This window comes from Myotis davidii, unplaced genomic scaffold, assembly GCF_000327345.1.
Source record: "Myotis davidii unplaced genomic scaffold, ASM32734v1 scaffold205, whole genome shotgun sequence".
NCBI lineage: Eukaryota > Metazoa > Chordata > Mammalia > Chiroptera > Vespertilionidae > Myotis > Myotis davidii.
In genome coordinates, this window is record NW_006297573.1 from 4642056 (window position 1) to 4668499 (window position 26444).

Genomic DNA, 26444 nt, shown 5'->3' on the forward strand with positions numbered 1-26444 from the left:
ATCTACAGTATATCTACCTAGAAGTTAGGAGCTGGACCTGGGGTTTGCTTAGAGCCAAACTGGACCCTGTGCTAAGTAAGCCCAGGCCGACGGGCATGAACACTTCTCACAGACCAATAAGACCGGAGAGGTGGGGAAACATGGACACAAATGACTCTCCCTGGCTTTCTCACCACAGTGGCCTCCACTCACATTCACTTTTTTCCAGACACCCTGAAGCAAAAGCCATACAAACAATCTCCCCAATGGAAAATGAAAACCCGTAACAGAACACTTTCCCCCCTTCATTCCCAGCCCTCCCCACCCCCTCCAGCCCAACACCCTGAATACTCACAAGAGAACACTTTATCTATACAAAATTAATTAGAAAACAAAATATTTACATATGAAATAAACACCATCTTGATTTCTGTCACCAGTGGAGACCAACAGAGCCCCCTTTGTTCTAGATTGCTGTTCGCTAGGTTAGTTGGTTTGGTTTTTTATTTGAACGGGGTGAGGTAAGAGGAAGAGTGAGGGAGAAGCCCCTGACCTTGGACAGAGTCAGGGTGAAGCAATGTTTATATGGCCCTTCTCCTTCTTCCTCCTGGAGACGTCTCACACCCTCTGTCCTCTCTCTCAAAGTCTTTCCTTGAATCTAAAGTAAAGCACTCCGTGCTCCTCTCTCCAAATTTGTGAGAGGTTCAGCCCCTTGCCCCCAGGTTCATTTTAGAAAGAAAACAAAGCTTTACAAGGCCTTCAGTTGGCTTTAAAATGAAAGATACTGAGGTAAAAAATCAAGGAGGAGGGTGGGGATAGCAGTCAAGGGTGGGGAATGAGGAAGGGTGGTGAGTCAGGGCAAACAGAAGGCAAAGAGCAGCCCTGGAGGGTGTGACTTGAAGAGACATGGCAGCTTCCTTCCAGAGGAGGATGAGCACCTTTCTGGTTTGTGTGTCCTGTGTGCAACATGGAGGTCCTGCAGTCAAGCTTCCAAACAGACTCGGGCTCTGTGGCTGCCACCTGTGTAAGGGGAAGGTGGCAGGACAGCGGAACCGACCCAAAGTTTTAGGACCGGCAGTGACATATATTCATTTCCCTTCTCAAGTTTCCGACTTTCAGTGAAAGGGGCATCACATCTGCCAGTACCCTCATTCTTGGAATTTTTCTACATGTATATATTTTATTCTTGCATGGTATACTCTGGGAGAGAAAGGAGGTGTTGCAAGAAGGTGGAAGGGCTTCTACCGAGAGTGTTCACATTGGGATCAATGTCACATTCTCAGGGAGCCAGACCCAATGGCTAGTAGGGGTATATCCCTCTCCTCCCCACTTCCAAATCTCTTTCCTTCCCTCCATGCCTCCTGAGCTATACTCATGAGCGAGCTCATGCCTCTTACCTATTACCTACCAGTTGTGATCGATTCTGAGGGAACAAGCCTGCTCTCCTAGCTCCAGGTTAAGTAAGAAGGGATCAAAGCATTGAAAACATCCCCCTCTCTCACTTACCCTACCACAAACTACTCCCCTATTTTCCAAAGCCTTACTTAGCTCCTCCCCAAACCCTGACCAGCTGAGGGTCTAAAGCTCAAGAGAGCTTTATAGAATCTTTTGCTCTCTAGAGGATCATGGCTACTTCTACTTCCCTTTAGCCTTCCTGGAAAGTTCTTGGCCAAAACCAGTTGAAAGTATTGGCAGCTGGAGAAATCACTTTTGTACCTTGTTCTTGTAGGATTGTTTACCACCTTTTTGTCTAGACCACAGGATCTTCTCTGACAAGAACTTCCATTCTCTTCATTCAGGAAGGGTGAAGGGATGAGACAGCCAACATTCAGGTAACATATGACCATCTCTGTTTGTATATAAGCCAAAACAAGCACACTGCTGAGAAATATTGAAAGAAACATGAGGCTTGGTTGCCTTCTCTACATTTATAGGCCCCTGACTCTGTGTGTGTACACATCACATATGTGCAAGTGTATTTGCACACACATGCACACACAGTCAGTCCACCCTCTCTTGCCTCTAAGGCACCATGAAAGATTGCTATGATGTACTTTCCATCATCCACCAATGACCTTTGTTCACCACTAATGAGTCTCATGGAATTGAAGCAAACATTTTGGCTTATATACCAACACACATGGCCTCCCCGCCTCTGTTTGGCACATGATCCCTAAACAGATGCCATCAAAGCCACAAGAATTTAGCAAAAGCCTCTCTTCATTCACAGGCAAGTATGCTAAATGGTCTTATTTGAATGCTTTTGCTGCCTCATCTAAACATAAAGACCAGTTTGGGAAGAGCTATCCTGTGCTCCCGTGGCCTCCTTTTGCTTCTCCTTGCTTCACTCGAAGTGGGTGACAGAGTCCTTCCATGCTAGGAGGAAGCTCACAAGCAGCCACTTCCTTTCTCCACTTTGGCCTCCCTTGCTGAGCGAACCCACTGCATCCTCTCTTGGGAACGGGAATGACTGACAGATGGGGAAAGGAGGAGCGAACTGGAAAGGGAGGTGAGATGGTGCTGGTCACCAGGGTTGCCCTCCGAAAAATCAGAACTCCAGGATCCCATAAATAAATTAAAACAAGAAAGGAGCAAATGGGAACCAAGTTCACCCCCGTCACCCTCCGTGACATGCCCACCACCGCAGGCCCACAGCCCAACCCTCCCATACCCACCTTAACCTCTCTCTTCCCTCACTCAGACATCAGACTCAATACTAGAAAGTTTCTCATAAACATGACCATTGCTGGAGCCATTGAAAGCCCTGGGGTTTTTGTTGTTAGGCACACAGGGGTTGGACTGGTTCCCTATACAGATGTCTTTCTGGAAACGGCCTGGCACAGCCCCATGAAGGGCCGAGACCACTGGCTTGGTGGTGACAAGGGCGCGGAAGTCCGGCCTGGCTTTTGGCGCCCCTGGCACCGAGGGCTGCCTGAAGAAGTAGGATTTGCTGCCATGGAGCAAGCACTGGTCGTCCCCAAAAGTGGGGATGAAAGGGTTTTGCGTGACCCGGTCAGGGTAGAGCGACTTGCTGAGCATGTAGCCGCCGCCGGGGTTGTTGTGGTGGTGTCCGGCAGTGGGCACTGAGGACTTGTTGTTGGCAAAGGTGCTCTCGCCAGCTGGCATCTCAAACATGTGGGCGTAGGGACTCCCATCCACGAACCGGCCCTTGTCTTTCAGGCTCACACTGCGCGGGGCCAAGGCGGCTTCTTCCTTCTGCAGATCCACAAAGGTGTCGTAGGAGTGCTGCCGGCGGAGCTTGTTCCGGTTCTTCTTCTGGGCCTTGGAGTTGGTGGGGCTCTGGGGGTACTTGGTGGTGGAGGCGTTGGACGTCACGGCCACCGGGGCCGCCGGCTGGTCCAGCTCCTGCAGGGAGTTGTCCTCGCTGATGTCATACAGGTTGCCCGCTTTCTTGCAGGCCTCGCAGCGGATGCACGCCTGCCGCCCCGAGTTCTGCCCTCCCACCGACGAGGAGTAGTTGTGCAGCTTCGAGGGGCAGCTGCGGCAGAAGTTGCCCCCGGAGCGGTCCTCCCACTCCACGTTGGTCAGGTTCTTCTCCCAAGGCGCCGGGACCCCGCCGACTACGCCATGTTTGTCCCCGGCCCCGTGTTTGAGGTGAGACCTGTTGGTACAGGGCCCGCCTCCGCTGACCGAGTCGCTCCGCTCCTTGTAGATGTCGGTCAGGTCCACGTGCTCCCAGTGGGGCGAGTTCTCCTTGGGGCGGAACTGGTCCAGGTAGAAGTCCCGTAGCCCTTCCTTGTCCCTGAAGTAGCGCTTGTGGTCCGGGGAGCGGGGCGGCCGGCGGCGGTAGGCCAGCTCGATCTCGTCGAACTCCCGGCGGGACTTGGCCGAGGCCGGCCGCTTCTTCAGGCTGTCCTTGTACTGCTGCTTGCGCCTCTTGGCCGCGTTGCCCTCGATGTTGCCATAGGTGACGGTGTGGGTGGAGATGTCGGACACGTCGGAGCGGATCAGGTCGTCATGGCCACCGTAGCGGTCACCCTTGAAGGAGAACTTGCCATACAGGTCACTGAGCTGGCTGTGCTTGGAGGAGGGGAGGCCGATGTCCAGGGGCTTCTTGCTGATGGAGCGCGGCTGAGCGGTGAAGGGCGGGTTGTCACAGTCGTAGAGCCCATCGATGGAGCTGGTGCTGCCGATGCTGTGGGGCCGGTGGTGGTGGTGGTAGTGGTCTTGGTACACGTTGCTGTCCTTCAGCTGCAGGTTGCCGAAAGTCCTCTCCACCTCGCTGATGTAGTCGCTGAAGAGGTTCTCCTCGCAGGGCGGGTTGTTGTAGGACTTGCAGTCGGAATGCGTGAAGCTGCGGCGGTGCTCGGAGATGTCGTAGACGGAGGACTCGCGGCGGATGAAGTCCAGGGCGCTCTGCGGTGAGCCGTTCACCCCGGACAGGTTGGCCATGTTCTTGGCCGTGCGAAGCAGGCGCAGGATGTTGGAGTGGGTGTTATTCATGGTCGCGGTCGGGGAATTCATCACGGATTGACGCTCCTCGATAGCCACTCCATGGATGCAGCTGTAGATACCCTGCAGAACAGTCAGCATGGGAAGGATTAGGTCTCCAGTGAGGGTAAAACATGACTGTAAAGAATCCTCCCGCCCCCACTACTAATTGCCTAATGATAAGAAAAGTCAGGTAAAATATGAAACGGATAGCCTTATATAGTCGTAAAAAGATGTGGCTAGAAGCTTGCATGATTTATCTCCCTGCATTTAGAAGTAGCATATTAGGAGCTAAGCTCGTGGCCTAGCTGGCTATCTGAGAGGGTGCACGACTACAAGTGACTTGAGCAAATAGGATAAAATCACAAGACATTCTTGCCCTGACTCCCTCAGTGACTTGCACTGATGTTCCATTTTATGCCCAGGGTTCACATCTTAAAGTTGATACATGGTATTGGTCAATAGCAGAACATATTGTCAAGCCTTCTGGAAATCAGTAGCAACGCTCCACAGATGTTGAGCCTGCTCTGCTCTGGCTGGCCACACTGGCTGGCAGGAAAGCACAGGGGAGCTCTGTAGCTCACAATTGCCTTTCTTTTCCAGCTCTGACAAATTTTGAGCAGCTTTTAGAATTTTGATCACCAAATAACAGCTAAGCAGTTCTCTTCTTGAGCCAAGCATGAACTAAATTCAAAGAGAGAATTAGGCAGCCCTTGGGTCAAAGACAGATTTTTCTCCTGCTGCATCCCACACCGTGAGAGGGAAGAATTGGGACAGAGATCTACTACTAAATAGGAATAAATAATTTTCTTGTTGAATTCTTTTATTTGTTCTCTCTTTAGCTCCTGCTTTTCTTCTTATACTTTTTCATTTAATCTTATAAATAATTAATATCTCAGCAAATTAGTATTGATTGAGAACTCCCTGTATGCAGGACCTTAAACACCACTACCCAGGAGAAGGAATGGGTTGGGTTCAAGTCTAAAAGTCAGGCCAACTTCCTGCTAATATCTTGCTCCCTGCCTTGAAAGGTGGACAAATTTGGAACTTTTCTCCCTGGCAAGAGAATGTATTTGAAGAGGAGGTTGTTTGAATTGTGTCTTTAAAAGAAGGGGGATAATTTGAAAAGGGAAGTTGTCCCAATGGATGGAGATGGGAGAAGAGGAGGTTAGGAAGGAGGATGATAACTAAATAGCAAAGAAGAAAGGTTTAGATGAGCTGAGCCTCACTGTCCCAGAGGACACAGCAACATAGATCAAGGTAAGGTTACTCTACTTTCTTTGTCAGGTCTCCTTCTAACCATTTTTAATCATGGCCAGGAGAAAATGCCAAGCTTTTTTCCTGGACAGAGGCATTGATTATGTAGAAGGGCTATGAATGGGGTTTCTATTCCAGGTCACCAGCTCTGATTGTTTCTGCCATCACCCTATCTAGGACCTTAGGGAAGGGCCACACAAGGAATCAACATGACTCATGGGCCACAAGTTCTGTCATCCTGGTCCAATGTTACTGAATAGCCTGAATCAACTAATAGCCAAGAGGAAATTGTTCTCTATCAGTGAAATACTACAGGAAAATGATCAAAAGATGGAACAATTTAATGAGAAGTCCACTTTCCTCCTCCTTTTTTCTTACTCTTCCTTGTGACATGTTCATATTAAAAATGTTATAAATCCTTAGTTTGGACTAGAAACATAGAAGTTTAAATAAAGAGCAACTTCAGAGTTATACTTTGCTCCAATTAAGGACATTTCTGGAATATAAATTTCTTATGGGTCAGGACTTATTTCTGAAGGTTAAGTTCTTTAAGTCCCCATAACTCACACATAGTTAAAACACAGAGGGGAACAATAAAACAATAATATACGTTTGTATGTTAGAATAAGAGAGGCATATTACATTTCTCTATCTGAATAGGAATATCATTTTTTAAAAAGGATTAAATTATTATGGCAGCCTATACAGAATTAACTAATGGTGATGAAAGGCATTTGGTAAAAGGCCAACTTTTTTATTCTGATAGATCTGCCAGTTCTCATTGAAAACCAAATGTCCAAACCCTACACAGAAAGCTGTTTCTTAAAGGAAAAAAAGTAGCAGCACCTGTTTTTTTTTCTTTTTTTTAAAAAAAAAAATTATTGATTTCAGAAAGAAAGGGAGAAGGAAAGAGAGAGAGAGAGAGAGAGAGAGAGAGAGAGGAACATCCATGATGAGAGAGAATCATTGATCAGCTGCCTCCTGCACGCCCCCCACTGAGGATCAAGCCCGCAACCCAGGCATGTGCCCTTGGCCGGAATCGAACCTGGGACCCTTCAGTCCGCAGGCTGATGCTCTATCCTCTGAACCAAGCTGGCTAGGGCAGCACCTGTTTTTTAAGCCCCCGGAAATTATGTCATGCAACCCCACTGGGGAAACATACATGATGTGGTTTCTTGCTTCAACAGCACAGTCAGTGCCCTCCTGGGTCTCTTGGCTTTGCACAATGCTAAACTAAGCTGTCTTTTATAGGCTCCAGGCACCTAAATCAGCCCACTTACTCTGCTGATGGAGAAGACCATGCCAGGCTTGCCGGAACAGACACCCATAAAGCAGTGCCGGAACTGCCAATAGAAAAGGTGTTCACAGATGAAGGTGATAAGGCTGAGAGCCATGGCTGCTCCCAACATGTAGAAGACTCCTGCCATGTTATCAATGTCCAACTGGCTGCTCATGACCTCGTTCTTCTCATTGTGGCAAATGCCAGTGAGCCAGAGAGCTTCCAGCTCCTCCATCTCCCCTGGAAACAGGACAGGAAGAATAGGTAAAGAGAAAAGAGCAGAAGAGTAAAAACAAGGAAGAAAGAGGGGTGTTGGGGAAGAGAGAGAGAGAAAAACATGAGAGAGAAAGAGACAGGGAGACATAAAAAAATTAATAGTTAATAGTAATTTTATTAATACTATTATATTCAATGAAAACTTAATAAAGGTACCGTAGAAAATACAAAGATATGAGACATTAACTGCTCTCCATTATCTATCCAGTGTAAATTAGTATATACATAATCAATATGACAAACTATATGCAAGTAACAAGAGTTCAAATTAGTGCAAGTAATTTTGTGGGTGAGTGGCCAGTAGGTGTTCATGAGAGAGATAAGACTTGGAGGTGGGCATGGTGAGTGGGTGTATTTTAATGTATATTGTATGAAAATGCACTCCAGGCAGCAAAAATAGCAGGATCAATGGAAGGAAGGTGGAAAATTGAAGGCTTGTTTAGGGAAAGGCATGCAGAACAGTTCAAACAGAGTACAAGTAGGCAAAGAAAGCTGAATAAAAAAGGTTGGTGCAGGATTGCTGAGGGCTTGTGCATCAGACTAAGCATCTGGCACTTTATTTTGTAGACAGTGAGGAATAACATCATCAAACAAGTGATTCAGAAAATTGCTCTTAAACAAATGTGCAAAGCAATTGCGTTAAGAGAGGAAAGACAGAGATTAGCAGAGAGATTGACTGATTCCCCAGGGACCTTCAGACTTACTGGTCTTTTGTTGCCAAGGAAAATACAAACATTAAGAGTAAAGGGAAGTGAGCTTGAATAAAATGAGACCACCAAATTCAGACCTGCCTCCTTTTAACACTGCTTAAAGGAGCTTTGATGGACTCAATTCATGTCAGGTTTCAATAATCTTTATCCATTTCACTACATACTAGGACTCAGAAATGTAGAGAACCTAAACAAAAGGGAAATGAAAGAAACTACGTGCCCTGGAATGCATCTAATTCTAGATGAGCAACATTCTGAAAATCTCATGAAAGGAATTGCCTGTTCCAATAGTTCTGGTTTGGCTAAAAATCTGAACTTTGTGCAATCTGACTAGAGCTTTAGTCACTTTTTCATATCAGATTTATTGCTGTTCTTCCTCAGAGGTAGATCTCTGTTATTACTAAAATCATAGAAGCTCTCACACCAAAATGTCCAGTTAACAGCCCAGTTGTAATCCCTCCTCTTTCCAACATCAATCAAATCATCTTATATTCATTCTTTGACCAAACTGTGATTCTCCTGACTAGTGGAGCAACCACTGCACCTGAGTCTGAAAATCCAGCTGTGCTCTTCTGCCTCTTATCTCATCCCTAACACCAACGATTCTGCAGACATAATTTAGAGAACTGCTTTGCTGATGGCCCGTGGGGCCAAGTAGAGTCAAGTTGCTCAACCATAACTGGATTAGCTTCTCTGAGACCAACAGGAGGAGGAGGTACTTTGGACAATAAAGTGAAAAGGGATGCAGAAAACATGCTATAATGAAATAGGAGATGCAATTTTTTTCAAAGCAAGTTGGCTGCTGCCGGAATGGCACTGGGGAATACCTTATGGTGTCTGCCTCCTACCTCTTCCAGCTGAAAGAACATGATGGGAGAAAGGGAAGAATGAGTAGATGGACACAAGTTGATTTCTCTACCCTTTCTCTGGATACACACAGAGCAGAGACTTTCCAAAGTTCTATCCACTTTGCCCACATGTGAGATAATTGTTTGGAACATCATATATCAGCCTCTCTTACTCCTTGGAGGTTTGATCATAGCCTGCAATTCCGAAACATACCTCCTTGATTAACTACTTTAATCTTATGTCCTGTCTTTCACCCTGTCATAGTTTGAATTGTGTCTCCTGAATTCACATGTTGAAGACCTAACCCTAGTACCTTGGGATGTGAACTTCATTTGGAAACAGGGTCATTGCAGATGTAATTAGTTAAAATGAGGTCATTCTGGAATAGAGTGGACCCCTAATCTAATGTAACTAATGCTCTGAAAAAAGGGGGAAATTGGACACATGCATGTAAAGGAAAAAACATACACAAAGGGAAAAGCCACCGGAACTTGACAGCAGAAATGCAATAATTCTCCCTGGCAGCCCTCAGAAGGGACAAACCAACGGACACTTTTATCCTGAACTTCTGGCCTCCAGCACTGTAGGTCAATATATTTCTGTCGTTTAAGCCACTCTGTGGTTCTTTGTTATGGCAGCCTTAGGAAACTAATGCAAACCCCCAAACCTCATAGTGTATTGTGACATGCTTTCCTGGAGATGCAGGGATTAGCAGAATGGAGAAATCGGGTTGATGTTTTGGACTGGTCATCAGAAGAGGCTAAGAAGGCACTTTCCTTTTGTTAACTTACCATCTCCAAAGAGTTGCAGGATAGCAAGGTCCACCTGGCGTTTCCACCCAGAATCTTTTTGGATGGCAATGCCATATCCAGTGGAAGCAAAGACCTTCCCGCTGCCAATGGTCACCAGCTTGCAGCCTTCGTCTCTGCCTGCCATGTAGTTGAGCACTGCTGCATCATAGATGAAGGCATCCAGTTTCCTGTGCAAGAAAGAAACAAAGACACCCAATACAGTGGAGGAATTTTAGTACAGAACTACCTATGGGGACATTAACATGAAGCAGTAGGGTTCCAGAAAACTGTGGGGAGAATTGGTTCAAAGAAAGGCTTAAGTTGGAACTCAGCCAGAATCTACCCCAGGTTATTCTTTATGTGATTTCAAATTGAAGGAGGAGTTCTTTCCCTCCTACTGGGAATGATGAGACTGTAAGTTTGGCCTGAAGCCAACTCATAAGCTGGGTCTGAAAGGGAGAGGAAGTAAAAAGGAATCAATAAAAATAATAACAGAAATAATGAAAAGTAACCATCACAATGATAACAACAAATAGCATGGGTTAGATTTATATAACATTTTTCATTTTCCAGTTCATTACAGTCCAGAGTGGGGATAAGTGTAGGTGTATGTATTTCAATAGATGTGCAGTGCTATTTTTGTGGTCAGAAAGGTCTCAATATTCTGCTTTGCTGCACAAGGAAAAAGGAATAGTTGGGGTGGTGGCAGCACAGGCTTGTATTAAGAGCAAATGTGTGAAACTAACAAGAGATTGCAACATAGAGAACTCAGATCTCTCAAATTCCTAAGCATATATAAGAACCTCCTTTTACAGGGCGGAAAAAAAAGTAGGTTTGCAGTTGTTTGTATGGTAAATAATACAAGAATAAACTCTGTATTTTGTATACTCATAACTATAAACCTACTTTTACCTACCCCTTCATATTGTATTTTGCAAGAAGGGAATATGTAGGGAAGTGAGTAGACTAGGAGTAAGAGTGGGAAGGCATAAATCAATATTTGAAAGCAACATTCAAGCACATAAAAGGTAGAGGAAGAAATTCAGACATAACCATATGGATAATAGAGAGGTCGTCAAGAAAAGCATCCATTATCCTTTACTTATGTAAGTAAAGCTAGCTTTATTACCCCTCAGGAAAAAATAAGCCCTTTCTGGTGTGATAAGCCTTGCATCATATTTAAAAAGGCCCATGAGGACCCTATATAAAGCTTTGATATGATTAATAACTGTGGTGTACCAAGGGCCAGACCAATCAACCCAGTCCTATCCCCAAGCTCAAATCCCATCTTCTAAAATCTGCTGTGACTTTATGGTGATAAGATAGAGTCATTTGAAGGTGGGGATAAGTGGGTGGGAAGAGCTTAACCAAAGAACTTACATGCATATATGCATAACCTATGGACACAGACAATAGTGTGGTGAAGGCCTAGGGCAGGGGGTAGGTGAGGGTGGGCTAGAAAGGGTTAATGGGGGGAAAAGGATACATTTGTGTTATTTTCAACAATAAAGATAAATTTTAAAAAAGAGAGAGTCATATTATAACATACCAAAATACTTAAATAACAGTATTTAGGTAACCATGCATCTGGTGGCTCTTCCAGAACTGAAGCCACCAGAAGGTCCAGCTATTGCTATTTATCATACAATACAGGAAATTAGCTACAGGACCCCTTGATCCCCCAAACCCCAACATCTATAATGCTCAACTGTCTGTCTTATTCGACAGCTGTGGTTTCAGGAGGCCAAATGAATAAAGAGATAAATGTGGCTGGGATTATGCAAGCTAACACATTTGCAGATCATGAGCTCCTTTTAATGAACAAATATTTCCTAGAGTATAGGGCTGGATCAAAGAATAACAACAACAAAAACAGAATGAGAGATCAGTCAACATATTCTTATTGTTTGTTGTCTAAAAATGTTTACCCTTTTTGTTTTATTTCTCCCTTGTCTATGAGATACTAGAACCATCATTTTCACCTCTTGTTCAACAGATCTTTATATGATGTATAACATATTAACCTTATCATTTACTCTTCGCTTCTACTTTTATATTTATTCAAATTCTTGTTTCATGGTTACACTGATGCAAATTGTAAAACATACACATAGAAGCAAAAATAGCATAGGAATCCTTGTGCACTGGCCTGAATTATATTGTCAAATTTAACTTGGAAATCCATGAAGAGCAAGTGAAGTATTCCCTGCTGTAACTTTGTGTAGCACCCCAACATAATACATCTGATTCAATGTACGTTTAATAATGTGAGAAACATACCACAGACTCTGAGCTTGGAAGCAGTTCTTACCCTGTTTTCAGGGAGAGCAACGCATCATCCACATCCCTCTGGTTGAACTTTCCCATGTAGGCATGCATTTCTGCGTAGTTATTGCGAATATTCCTCTCTGTGCTGCCATTGGGTACCGTCCCGAAGCGAAAAGGGGGTGAGAAGTCATTAGGTCTCTGGAACTGGAGAGATAGAAAGGGAGAGAAAGAGAAAGAAAATGCTTCAGAAAGTGTGAAGAAATATTGTTAGTATTAGTGGATTTATAATGGAACAGACCCAACTATAGTTCACCAAATACATTAGCCCTCACCCAGGAGTCACCCAAAAGTGGACTTCAATTCAACTCAATTTGAGAATTATTTGCCTGACTAATCTATAACCCCTGTGTGCTCCTTTTATGCATACTGCACAATACCAGTGACAATGGAAACAAGCAGTGGCACACTAATCACCTTTATTTCTGAACATTGTGTAAAATCTGCTTCCAGGCCTCTTATTTGGGGGCTAAATATATTGTCCCTGCACTATTATGGCCATAGGACCTTGATGAGGCAAGCTGCATAGTATTCCTGAAAATAATTTGCTGGGTATCAAATACATTTTACTAAGGAGTTTTCTCTTGACCTTCCCTGATGCATTTAAAGCTCACATTCATCCTACATAAGTTGTAGGATATATTTTAAAATCAAATACAGTTTTAATTAGGTATCCTCCCTTGCTTAAGAACTGAGAGTGGCTCGCTAGTGCCTACCATAATAAAGCGAAATCCCTTGGATTTTCACTCCATGACAACAGTTTTATTTCTGGCTCTTGCCCTGCAATGACTGAGTCTGTGTGTTGCTCCCTAAACATATCATTTGTTCATTTGTATCTTTATAGTAGGTCCCCTAAGCATGAACTCACCTCTCTCTGTAGGTCAACTCATATTCTTCGTCTCAAAATATAACTCAAAGCAATTTCTCAGGAAACCTTGTATGAGTTCTTTCTTCCATTAAGCCTACCCCATAGCAAACCATCAGTCCTTGGTGTTCTTTGTTTAGAAGATCATTCTAATTCATTCTATTACTCTCTAAATGAGCTGGTTAAGTTATGAGAGATAGTTTCTGATGTAGTCACTAAGAATTTAAGCTCCATGACTGATGCAGATATAGATTGATGATCAACTTAGCCACTTACTACTGTGTGACCTTGTGCAAGGAACATGAACTCTGAGTTTTTGAGATTGTTGGGAGGATTAAATGATATAAAGTATAATAAATTCTTCATACAGCACCTTGCATCCAATAAGTGCACAAGAAATAGGCTCAGTAAGTGTTCCTTTTATTACTGGTATTTTAATTCATAGTTATATTCTGTATTCTCTAGCAAACTTAATGCTCTTGGAGCTTCTCATTCTATTAGTACAGCATGTCCCAAAAATGATACACACTTTAACAGCTGATAGTTCAATTTTGAAAATGAAATGTATTTTAATAAACATTGCCTTTATAATTATTCAAAGTGTGTACATACATTTTTGGGGGCCATCCTATATAGCAATGAACAGATAGGATATGACAAGAGTAGCTCTGTTATGCTTTGGCATAGGAAATGATGTAGATATTTTTTAAAGTCTTCTTGGTTTCAATACTATGCCATGTACTTGGGAGATACATTTGAAAATCTAACCTGCCAATTAAGGAGTACACTGAACCTTTGGAGTAGCGTGGGCTTAGAGTCATTCTCTTAGGGCCATTCTCTTAGAGCCATTCTTTCTCCTTTCCTTAATCTGAGAAGCTAAAGAGCATCTCAGAATATGGGTTTCAAGGACCACAACAGGACACAGTACCAGGAACCATAAATGCCATCTTACTTTCTCAGAGTTGGCCATAGTTAAAAGTAGAATCATGCAGTGGTATTAGGCTATCTGTAATATATCAAATATCACTACTTTCTGACTTAAAAAGCTCCCGGTCTGACTTACCACAGTGCTTTCTGCCATTAAAAGTTTTTGTTTAATTATTTTGAAAAGGATTGTGATTTTTTAAGTCAATGAAGTTACTACAAAAAAGTCAAAGAATTATTGGAGTTGGATGAGCCACTCGAGGTTAGCTAATTCAAACCTTTTATTTTACAAATGAAGAAACTGAGGCCCAGAGAACAAGTAGTTTGCCAACTGTCACACTGTGGCAGTGGTAGCTAACATTACCAGGGATCAATTAATACTACAACTCACTGTCTTCAGCAGATAGCAAATTTAAAGAGAACAAGTATGTTCTTTATTGAAAGAGACAGATACTAAAATGCTATGCACATCACTCTCAATTATAACACTTCAGATATCTGAAAAAAGGTTTCCTCCAAGTCACAAGTAGAATAGATACCATTGCAGGCAGCAATGTAACCAAATAAACTCCCTTTAATCAGTAATTCTCCACTTTGCCAGGACACCGACAACCAATGCTCACTGTGACTAAGATACTCTAGGGCCCAAGGTATCTTCTGAAACATTAATTATGGTATAAATTTTTATATTCTATTTTTTAAAATTGGCAATCCACGAAAGGTATATGGAACAATTTTGATTAACCAAATGGAATCTGGAGTACCTAGAGTACCTCATTTCCTGGTGAAGCTGGATTATGGAAAGTTTCCAAATTACTCTTTAATAACTTTGAATTTTAAGTTGTGTTTAGATTTCTAGATGCTGTTTTATAACCATATGCCTGAATAACTAAAAGCTAAAGAAATGATAAAGGACCTCAAAAGACAAGAGAACTTTGAAAAAGAACAAAGCTGGAGGACTTATGTTATCCGACTTCACAACTTATTTTAGTACCTGACAGTGTGACATTAGAAATAGTAAAGAGATCACTGTAAAAGAATAATCCAACACATGCCTACCAATAGACCAACACATGTATATTGCAAAGGTAATTCAGTGGAGATAGGACAATCTTTAACAAATGGTGTTGGAACAATTGGATACCCATATGCTAAAAATGGAACTTCATTCCATACTTCACAAGATATACAGAAATTAACTCAAAGTGGGCTGTATATCTAAATATAATTACTAAAGTTATAACATTTTTAGGAGAAAAATCTTTGTAACCTTGAGTTAGACAACGATTTTTTAAATATAATACCATAAGCACAATACACACACACACACACACACACACACACACACACCAAAGATAACCTGGTTTTCATCAAATTAAGAATTTCTCTTTGAAGAACCCAGGATCATGAAAAGAAAAGCCAGTGACTGGGAGAAAATATTTGAAAATGAACTAAAGCAATTAAAACACTGAAGGAATTAAATAAGAACATAGCAAGGCTCTTACAGTTAAAGCACCTTCCCTAAGAAAACAATCAGAGAAATCAGTCAGCCCTGGAAGAATGCAAAGGCAAAGTCCTGTGGAAGGCAGACAATTTGTAGGCAGACGACATAGATTTGAAACCCAGCTCTGTTTCTAATCAGCTGTGTGTACAAGGGGAAGTTACTATATTCACGAAGCCCCATTTTCCTCTAAGTATTATTTTTCATGAATAATAAGGTAATGTATAGGAAACCACTTAATACAGTATCTGGCACATGGTGGAGTCTCAAAATTATTAACTGCTTTTACAAGGATGAAGTTCTAATCTTTAAAATTGTCTTATTGTAGGCAATGTTCCCTAAGATTGAAAACTCTTATTCTCTAATTTGTTCTTTAAACTAGGCCAGTTTGGGGACAAACAGGGAGGGAGTGCATCACCCCAGAATTAGCCAAAGCAGAAGCAGAACTGAGTTGGCCTTTTCCTTTGAAAATTCTTGTCCTAGCTTGGTGAGGTTTAAATAAAACAGGTTTTTAAAAATAATATTCCAAATACCTGGTGCTTCCAGTAAGTGCCGTGTAATAAAACACCCTAAGCCATGAGGCATTATGTAGCACTTCTTTAACCTGAGAGGCAATCAATACTCTCTGGGGCCTGGGAAAGACAAAAATTTAGTACTGTCAAGACCCAGGAGTCTTAAAATCTACTTCTTGACCCCAAGAAACAATTTTTTATAAAAATTTTAAAATCTAATACATCAAGGAGACCAGCATTGGGTTAAAAAGCCCAGTCTTATTTTAAAGTAGGGAATTTTATACAGTACTTCTTCTTTATTTTACTTTATTACATTTATTGGGGTGACATTGGTTAATAAGATTATATAAGTGGCCCTAGCTGGTTTGGCTCAGTGGATAGAGTGCTGGCCTGCGGACTGAAGAGTCCCGGGTTCGATTCCAGTCAAGGGCACGTGCCTGGTTGCAGGCTCAATCCCCCATGAGGGGTGTGCAGGAGACAGCTGATTAATGATTCCCATCATTGATGTCTCAATCTCTCTCTCCCTTTCCCTTCCTCTCTGAAATCAATAAAAGTATATTTTTTAAAAGCTTATATAAGTGTACGTTTCTATGATTCATGATCTGAATAATGCATTGTGTGCCCACCACCCAAAGTCAAATCACCTTCTGTCCCATATGTCTGATCCCCTTTACCCTTTATTGCCCCCTCACACCCCCTTCCCACTGATTCACAGATATATGAAAAGATGCTCAACTTCACTAGCTATTAGGGAAATGCAAATGAAAACCACAATTGTGGCCAAGACATGGAAACAACCCAAGTGTCCTTTGATGGAGAACAACATAAAGATGTGGTACATATATACAATGGCATACTACTCAGCCATAAGAAAGGAAGAAATAGTGCCATTTGCAACAACATGAATCTTGAAAATACTATCATGCTAAGAGAAATAAGCCAGACAGAAAAAACTAGGAACCATATGATTTCACTCATATGTGGGATATAAAACTGAAGCTCATATACAGTACTACTTTCTTACTAGTTACCTGTGGTCAAAACAGGGCTTCCTTAAACTTGGAATTTTTTTCTAGAGTTGCCCAGATTAGGATTGTAAAACAAAACAACACACACACACACACACACACACACACACACACACACACACACACACCAGCTTCAGATAGGGAAATAAAAACACAAAATGGAAGGTACCTGAAGCCCTGAAGAGTTCAAGTAAATTGTCTGAGGTCATGTGGTGAAGGAGGAGGACTTGTCCCCTAGGAGCTGAGCCTTTTCTAGGTGGGCTCAAATGCTAGCCCACAAGTCATCAAATGCCAACTCCCACTCCCTCTCTGGATCCAACACATGGCTTTCAGCACTTCCTGCAAGCACACACTTGTGCAAGGGCAAAACAATGCCAGAATGTTGTGAGAGCTGTAATCTCACTTGCTCCTCCTTGGGAGGGTCAAGGAGTCAGAATCTAGCCTTCTGATCTGTTCAGATCATCATCTCAGCCTCATCGTAATGACCACAAAGTGAATTAGACTTGGAAGTCATGCAAGGAGAAAGGTGCCAGGAGTAAGGGCCCTGCCCCCACCCAAAGATGATCAGACTGGAAGGTTCTGTTATGGCTGCTGCCTTCTCCGTAGAGAGCCTCTAACACAGCCTGTTACAGAGAGAAAGGGAAAGGGGAAGAAGTCAGGGAAGTGGGAATTTGATCCATTTCAGTTTTATTTATTAAATAAATATATAAATTGACTTTCCTATGTATAAGGCATTATTAATTCAACACCTATGTATGTGCTTGGAATAAGTCATTTTATCTCCTTTGACTATAATAATTAAAATGCATTAATTCATTTGGCAAATATTTACCGAGCATCTATTAGTGCAGATGACTGTATCAGGAACTGAGGATAAAAGATGAAAAAAAAATCAGAATCTGTTTTTTAAGACATTTCCATACCAGAGTGTCAGAAATCTAAATACTTATTCAATTTTTAATCACTTATTTTTTCATTAATTCATTTGCCTATTCATTTATTCTTTCATTTATACAGAAATTCAGCAAGTATCTGTTGGCATCTACCATGTGCAGATACTTTTCTGGGTGCTGAGGATGCAGTATTACAGAAGACTAAGATCCTGCCTTCAAAGAATTGACATTGTAAAGAAGTGGGGCAGATAAGCCTATTTTTTCACTTCTTTTAAAAAAATTTAATGTAGTGGAATAATGTTAGCCACAAATTCTTTGCCACTCCTTGCATCAAGAGGTGAGGTCTATGTACCCTCCCCTTGATTCTGACCTGGCCTTGGTGACTTCTTTGACCAACAGAATGTGCAGAAATAACACGCTGGGACATCTGGGACTAGGTCACATGAAGCTTTGCAGTTTCTACCTGCACCTCTTGGAACCTCATTGTGAGGGAAGCAATCCCCCCTCTAAGAAGTTCAACAACCCCAAGGCCACAATGTTGGAGTCACTACATGGAAGTCCTTCTGCCTACAGTCCTAGCTGAACCCAGCCTTACAGTCTTTCCAGCTGGGGCACCAGACATTAGAGTGAAGCCATCTTGGACCCTTCAGCCCGGCCCAGCCCAGCCCAGCCACTAGCTGAACACTGAGTGACCTCAGTTGATGCCACACAAAACGAAGAATCACTCAGTCAAGTTTTGCCCACATATCTGACCCACAAAATTGTGAAATACAATGAAATGGTTCTTGCTTTCAGCAACCAAGTTGGAGTAGTTTACTGTGCAGCAATAGATAACTGGAACACAGATAATTTCAAGTAGTGAAAATGAAGTGCTATGAAGAAATGGAGACAGCTATTATATGGAATAGAGTGTGATTGGTAAGAGAACAAGTTTAGACTCGCTGTCCTGAAAAGGCCTCTCTGAGAAGGTGACATCTGTACAGAGAGCTGAACAATGAGAAGGAAGCAGACATGCAAAGATCAGGGAATATGTATCAAGCCCAGGGAACAGGAAACACAGAAATCTGACAAGGGGACAAGCTTGGTGTGGCCAGGGCATAACGAATGATGTAATGGGTGCTATGGAGCAACCTGTCATTCGGCAGTGGGTGCACAGAGCAAAGGGTACTGTCTGGAACAGGGTCACAGAGGCTGTAGCATGGGTATAAGATTTGAAAGGAGAGTTTTCCAGATAGACAAGAGGAGCAAAGAGGTTTCCAGATGGAGGCAACAGTCTGTGCAGACAGAACAGTGAGAGAGCCTGGGCATGATCACAGACCATGAGAGCTTGTCATTGCAAGAGCCTAATGAGGCTTAAGAAGGGGGAAGGGCTGGATCATGAAGGGAGATGAATTCTGTACAAATGAGTTCAGCATTCATGCTAGAAGGGATAAGAGACAGCAGAACCTCTGGAGACAACTTCCTGAGATCCAGTTCTAACCCCACTACTTGAGAGCTGAGTGACCTGAAGCAACACATTTAACTTCTCTTTGCCCCAGTTTCCACATTTGTACATTGAGGCTAATAATAGTGCCTATGTAATAAGGTTCATAGTATTCAACCAGTTAATCTGGGCAAAGAGTTAACACAGTGCTGGGCACACGAAAAGTATACTAGGTTAGCTGTTGTTACTACCATTATCATTATTAATGTCATTGTCAACATCATCATCATCATTATCAGAAGCAACTGAAAAATTCTGGTCCTGTCAAGACTGAGATTTTGTGTTAGAAAGAGCCTGGAGAAAGAGCAGGTTCTGAAAACAGAACAAAAACTCTTCTTAACGTTGGGGGCATCCAGAGTCTTGTACTGACCACCAGGTCCTTACCAGGTCAATCGGAGTTAGATCTTGTGAATGACAGCACACAAATGAAAGCAGCTCTACTACAATGAAGAGGGCGAGCAAATGCCTTCATGGGTAGTTAGCTTCTCTGAAAAATGGCTCTTCTCATTCAGTCAGAGTCTGATCAGCACATGCAGATTAGGACAAACGAGCACTGTGACCTTGCAGAGATGGATATTGTACGTCCTGTTTGCAGGGTCCATCCGCCTGAGACACTGAATTGGGGGACTTTTGTCTTTAAAGCTTGACAATCCAACACATAAATATTCATTCCATTACTCCTGATTTTACATTTGAATCACAAAAAGAATCAATGCCCAAATGCCACTCAATTCTCTAAGGCACCCAAGAGAAAAAGGGGGGAGGCTTAGGATGCAAGGCCCGCTTTTGGCCTGTGCTACCAATTATGAGGGGTGGCAGAACATCAGAACTCTGAAGGGACCACTTTTTTACCTCCTCAATACCCTCCCTTATCCCTGTGATCACTGTCAGTACCCTCTGCTTTCAGAGTACTTTTTAAGTATTTGACTTACTATTTTTTAAATATATTTTTATTGATTTCAGAGAGGAAGGGAAGGGGAAAGAGAGATAGAAACATCAATTATGAGAGAGAATCATCGATCAGCTGCCCCCTGCACACCCCCTACTAGGGATCGAGCCTGCAACCCCTGGCATGTGCCCTTGACTGAAACTGACTCTGGGACCCTTCAGTCTGCAGGCCAACGCTCTATCCACTGAGCCAAACCCGCTAGGGCTGACTTACTATTTTTATGTAGAGTTCTATGAATTTTGTTATTCTATCTATCTATTCATTCATTTATTCGTTCATTCACTCATTTAAATTGTGATAATGTAAACATAACATAAAATTTACCATTTTAACGATTTTGAAGTATACATCTCTGTGGCATTGAGCACATTCACATTATTATGCAACCATCACTGCCATCCATCTCCAGGACTTTATCTTCCCCAACTGAACCTATGTATTTATTAAATATGACACACCCGTCAGTTCTATGAATTTTAACCATATATGGACTCTTGTAACCACTACCTCAACCAGGACACAAAACAATTCCTTCACCCCCAAAACTCTCTTAAGCTACTCCTTTATAATCACCTTGCCCTGACCATTAACTTCTGAGCTGTTCTCTAGCCCCACCATTTTGTCTTTTCCAGAATGTCATATAAATGAAACTGTGCAGTATGTGACCTTTTGAGATGGCCTTTTTCAGTTATAAAGCCTTTGAGATGCATCCATGCTCTGCTTGTATCTGTAGTAAAATCCCATTGTAGGAATGTATCAGTTTGTGTATCCATTTAACTGGCAGGACATTTAGGTTACTTTCAGTTTGGGGTAAATATGAATAGAGCAGCTATAACATTCAGGTTTAATGTTTTGTGTGAACATAAACTTTCACTTCTTTAAGGTAATACCCAGGAGTGGGAGTGCTGGGTCATATGTTCCCTACCCCACCCCAAAGTGCATCATGTTTTGTATTTCTTCTCTCTTTAGATCTTGTCGCTTTTCCCATGAACTCCAAAGTAAGTACAGCATCTATTATGATTCTGTTTGCTACTCAATCTTCCGATACAATATCCTCAGCCTAACTAGGATGCAGTAGGTATGTGTGTGTGTGACTTCAGACTCTGAGCAATGTCTGAAGACAGGAGGAGGTGGCTGGAGGAAGTGGCCTCCTCCCTCTCCCATCACAATCCCTTATTTGCCCAAAGGGGGAAGAAGCAGGTCAGACCAGGACACAAGAGCAGGCTTTTTGAAGGCAGGATCTTCTTCACTGTTCTATCACCATAAATGCTTGGAACAGATGGCTAAAAGGAAGTAGTCTGTACTTAAATTGAAAAGGCAATTTAATGATAAAATAGTGAATAAACACATGAGTTATGGGCTTAAAAGATCTAAGCTCAAATCAAAGCTTCATCATTTATTAGGTGAGTGACTTAAACTTTGAAACTGAATGTCAACAATGTTCTAAGAGGAGAAATAAGGTATGGCATTTCATTACAAATCCTCCATTTTAAAACCTGGGGCCAAGTGTAGGCACCCAGAATCCTACCCATGGAACAACCTAGCTGTGAATACAGCAACAGATTAGAAAGTCAGACTCACTTTCATGAAAGTTTTAATTGGGGATGTTGTGCTAGCTAACTGAGCTTTGGTCCCTGAGCTACTAGAGTAAGTGGATTTATTCCTATATTAACTTTACTAAAATAACCTGTACCTTAAGTCTTAGGTGTTTTTGCAAAGTCTTATGTCTGACCATAAAACATCATCATCAACATATATTTAATGGGTAAAATCTATGCATAAGTTACTGAGCTTTGAAATGAATACCTCAAGTGAAATGCGGCAACAGATATAACCCCTAAGTTACAGTTCAGTTGGAAATAACAATGATAATATAATGACAGCAGCAGTTAACAGGTCTCTGTTAATGTATCACGCATTAAGTAACTCATCAATCTTCCCATTAACCCTATTAAGTAGGTATTATTAACTCCATTTAACAGACAAGGAAACTGATGCAGAGAGGTATGCAGTATGAATAAAGCCATACAGCTAGAAATGAGCAGAGCAAGGATTCAAAGGCAGAATCCTGACACTTAACTGTAAAACACATCACAGAGTTCTATGTTCATAGAACAGATGCTCAACCAACATATGTAGAATAGAAAAATCCCACGACTAAATGAGTATGCCAAGTTCCAAATAGGATGTAAGGAAAGTAAAGGCAATGGGAGTCTAGAGGGAGTGGAGATTATCATGGGAGGACGGTGATAGGGAAGCTATAGGGAGGATGCAGAGATGGAGATTGGAGATTATAGGAGCAGAGGTGTGGGCAGGGCGCTCAGGGCAAGAAAACTGGCACAAGCTAAGATGCAGAAGGACCTGAGCACCATGTCCTAACCAAAGTTGAAAAGAATGTTTGTACATGTATGTGGGACACAGTTGGTGCATAGAGAGAAGCCATACTATAGAGCATGCTGAATGGTCAGGCTGGGGAAGGATGAGGAGTGCACATCACAACATTTAGGTACTCAGCTCCAGCATATGGCTTGAAGAATAGAGAGAGTAGAGGAGGGAGATTCACCGGGAAATGACTAAGGGTCTGGCCTATTTTCAGAAAAAAAATATAATGGGAGGAATATATGAACAAGATATCAAAATGAAAGCCTTGGCAGAATCCAATTCAGAAGAAGGCAGGAGAGGAAGTGGCAGGGTCAAGCTTATCCCCACCCCCTCATCTCCCACTACGCTCCCTCACCGCCCCTCAGTAGCCACGTTGGCCTCCTCATTCCTAGAAAACACCAGGCAAACTCCTGTCTTAGTCTGTCCTTCTCTCTACTCGGAAAGCCCCAGAAACCCATAACTCCTTCAGCCAGACTTGATGGTCTTCTCACTGAGCCCTTTGCTGACCACACAATTTATAGTTGCAAGTCCTCTGCTAACACTCACTATATCCTTCTCTGCTTTACCTCTTTCTGTAGCAGTTGACACCTTCTAATATTGTATATAATTGCCTTTCTAACTTTTCTTCATTCCACCTCCTTTAGAACGTAAGTGATACGAAGGACAATATCTTTATCTATTTTGATCACTGCTGTCTCTCTTTTACCTAGAACAGTACCTGGCACTTAGTAAGCTCTCAATATGAACGAATGAATGAGTGAGTGAATTTCATAGCACAAATGTAGATGCATTTATTATATTAAAAAATTCAAGGTACCCTCCTTATTGGTTAATGCATTATCATGCAACACACAGTTGAGCATTAATATTTCTCAGATCTAGTGTTATTCTGGCATCCCTGGTGAATAAGGAGTTAATATGTCTTCATGCCAGCTGAGGACATCTTTCCTGGCACTTTCTTCATTTTCCCTTCAAAAAATATATCAGATCTGAGATCCCAAAAGAGCTTGTCAAATTTAGGACTTGACAAAGCATATGAATATTTCTTTGGCACCAAAAACTGTGACAGAGTTGGAGATAATTATGCTAACATGGAGATGGAATGAAACAGAGGCTTAAGGACTAAGGCATCTGAGTTTTATCCTTAAGTCATCCTGTGCATTACAGGTGGCCTTGGGGGTGCTCCCTCAACCTAGCCTTAGTTGAGGCTGTTACAAAGCTGTGTGGTTGCCACCACTCCACTCCACAGACTGACCTGTGAGAATGCAGGGATGGTCACAGATATTTTATAAAAGCTGTGGGTGCTAGCAAGGAGAAAAGGCCTTAAAAGAAGATTTTAAGTGAAGATTACAGATGGATTCACTGTGGAAACTGAGATTCCAGAACTTCACTACAAGCCCCAACAGCTTATATACAGTTTTGAGGGGAATACTGAAGGTGACTTTCAGGGTTTCAATATGCAAGATGGCCCAATGAATTTAGGGGTGCTGCAGTTGTTAGCATGATAACCTGAGGTTCCTATCACAGTGGCAATATTCTTCAGAGTCATGAAGCTGGAGTTGGGGTTGGATGGCCAAAGGTCTATGCCAGGCAGGGCCTCGGGTGAGTGAGGATCCAGGGAGAGGCATGTCAGGACAACAGGCAGAGTTCTGATCTCCTGTCAATCAATTGGATCAGTCAATTCCATCCTGAGAAATGAAAATGCCAGCATGTGCATACACGGTCACATTGTGACCCATTTTCAGCACAGCAGATCTTCCTGCTTTGGTCAATAAAGTCAGCCCTATGTGGGGACACTCCAACTGACAGAATATCACCCCTGGGAGGGACCCTCCGGGATCCTACTGTGCAAACTGCATCTCCTTTGGGGGCTCACAATGGATCCTCACAGGAGAGGGCCCTGACAAATCCTTTGGGGGAAAAAACAAACTTATTTAACATTGACATAGCATTTCTTCAACAAACTTTACCAAACATTTTTCTAAGAATTTTGTGTCTCTAAGACTATGAAACCAAATTTGAGAAAACTGATTGATCAAATTCTTCCCTGCATGGAGCAGGAAGCAGTGGCCTGGGCAGTTCATTGGCTATCCAAGCCCAAACAGACATTCTCTGTTCCTGTCCCCTCTATCTCTGCCTCCATCCGGTCACCACATAGGTTCTGAGTGCCCACTCGGCACCAGGCACTGTACTAGAGCCAATGGCAAGGGAAGGCAGATGCCTCCACCCCCCAACTCCTTTTGGGGTCATGAAAGTCCAACGTGCCTATGTCTTCCTTAATAGGACTCCAATTACAAGGCTAACATAATTATTACAAAGTGATTGCTACAAAAGTTAAAGATCAACAACCCTATTAGTAGAGGAATGGGACTCAATTTTTCCAGTTGACTAAGTGTAAAGTCCAAAAGCCCTTTCACCGTTAACCCTTCTGTTGGAAATCATTCCAAACTAATTCATATTCCTCTTTAGGGTTACCATCACCTGCTATATACATTATGATACTTAGATATGAATGCTATGCAGGCATTTCGATACAAAAGATCATAGATGGTTTAAGAGATTGTGTTTAATATGTGCTTATTCCAGGAAGATCTTAAAAACTGTTTTTACTTTTAGTCATTCCTTTATATAAGCTTCTTTTGTTACCATGCATATCTTTTCCCCTCTGAAAGTGGAAGTGGCATTGTGACAGTTATTCTATCTCTTGTTAAATGAGGGAATGGAAAGGAGAAAGCACTCATTCAACACTCATTGAGAAGCTGAGGTCTCATTCAGAGAATAGTGCAGGCTTGGCGCATGGACACACATAGGGCCCTACTGTACTCTTCTCACACAAGATAAGGAGCAATCAAGGGCTTCAAAGAAAGCAAGTATCTTGCCAAATAAGCCTTGAAATCACTTTATAATTTAAGATCTTATAAGCTACAATAGTAGTACAGTTGGATACCTCATTCACTATTCTTTTTAAATAACTGCTCAATTTAGATTATTTTATAGCAGAAACTACAAGATGAGCAAATTTTATCTGAGACTATAAATGTAAAATATTTCTTATCTATATTACCTCTCTCTCCCCAACCATTAGTTATGAAACTATCTTTCACTGTTTGTCAAGTTCAAATGGCTAATAAAGAAAGAAAAGTGTCAGTTTATACTATGAACACTATATAAATTATATAACTATCTTCTCATCCAGTCACTTATTCATTCATTGACTAAATGGTTCATTAATTCATTTTTAACAAATATCGGAGCACTTATATTTGCCAGTTACTGAAGATACATGAGTAAACAAAGACAAAAATTCTTATCCCAAGTTACAGTCCAGTAGGAAGAGACAAATAAACATTGTAAATATGTTAAATATTAGTATGTCACACCATATATCAATTTCCATTCATGTAAAACAAGAGAAAAACAGACAGGATGAGATAATGCTATTTTAGGGCTTCTTCCAGATTTTAGATCAGATGCTTAAACTTTGGCTGTAAGACCTGTCCTGTGTCCTTTCATCTTTTACAGGATGTGCTGAGCTTAGACTGTCTTTAAGGACACGATGCCACTGTTCTCTGGAAACTCTTGTCTCTAACAATGTACCACCTCTACATGCCTTCCTCTTTGAAGCTAGCCCCATTAGCTTGGTCTGGTGCAAATTTTCAGTGGGACAACTTCAAGTTAGCATCAGATAAACATATTAAAATTTATTTTTCCACTTAAAACAAAAATTAAGGTTTGTTTCATCCCAGGCTTAGAAAAGATACTTTTTCTAGAATAAACAAATGGCTAAAGAGCTAGGATTACTGGCACACTTAATTTGGAAAATAATCTAGGTGAGTCCATTTCACACTGACATTTTTAAAATCTTTGTCTAGGTGGACATAGTTAGAAGGAAATATGCATGCTAATGGGGCTATTTTCTCAGCTACCTAGTAGGGCATTATTCAAAGGCTCCCACAGTGAGCTATATGATGATTGTTTTAAGATACCAG

General features: G+C 42.0%; 1 protein-coding gene across 2 annotated transcripts in view; it reads right to left on the minus strand.

Annotated features, from left to right (window-relative positions):
* Window positions 1-414: 414 nt before the first annotated feature.
* Window positions 415-26444, minus strand: part of GRIN2B (glutamate ionotropic receptor NMDA type subunit 2B) — a 416163-nt gene continuing 390133 nt past the window's right edge. For both annotated transcript variants that reach the window (XM_015570169.1, XM_015570170.1), the window contains exons 11-14: window positions 11905-12065; window positions 9594-9781; window positions 6969-7207; window positions 415-4515 (exon numbers count right to left, since the gene is read on the minus strand). In XM_015570169.1, the coding sequence (XP_015425655.1) occupies window positions 2677-4515; window positions 6969-7207; window positions 9594-9781; window positions 11905-12065 (2427 nt within the window). In that variant the 3' untranslated portion in view covers window positions 415-2676. The remainder of the gene's footprint in view (window positions 4516-6968; window positions 7208-9593; window positions 9782-11904; window positions 12066-26444) is intronic.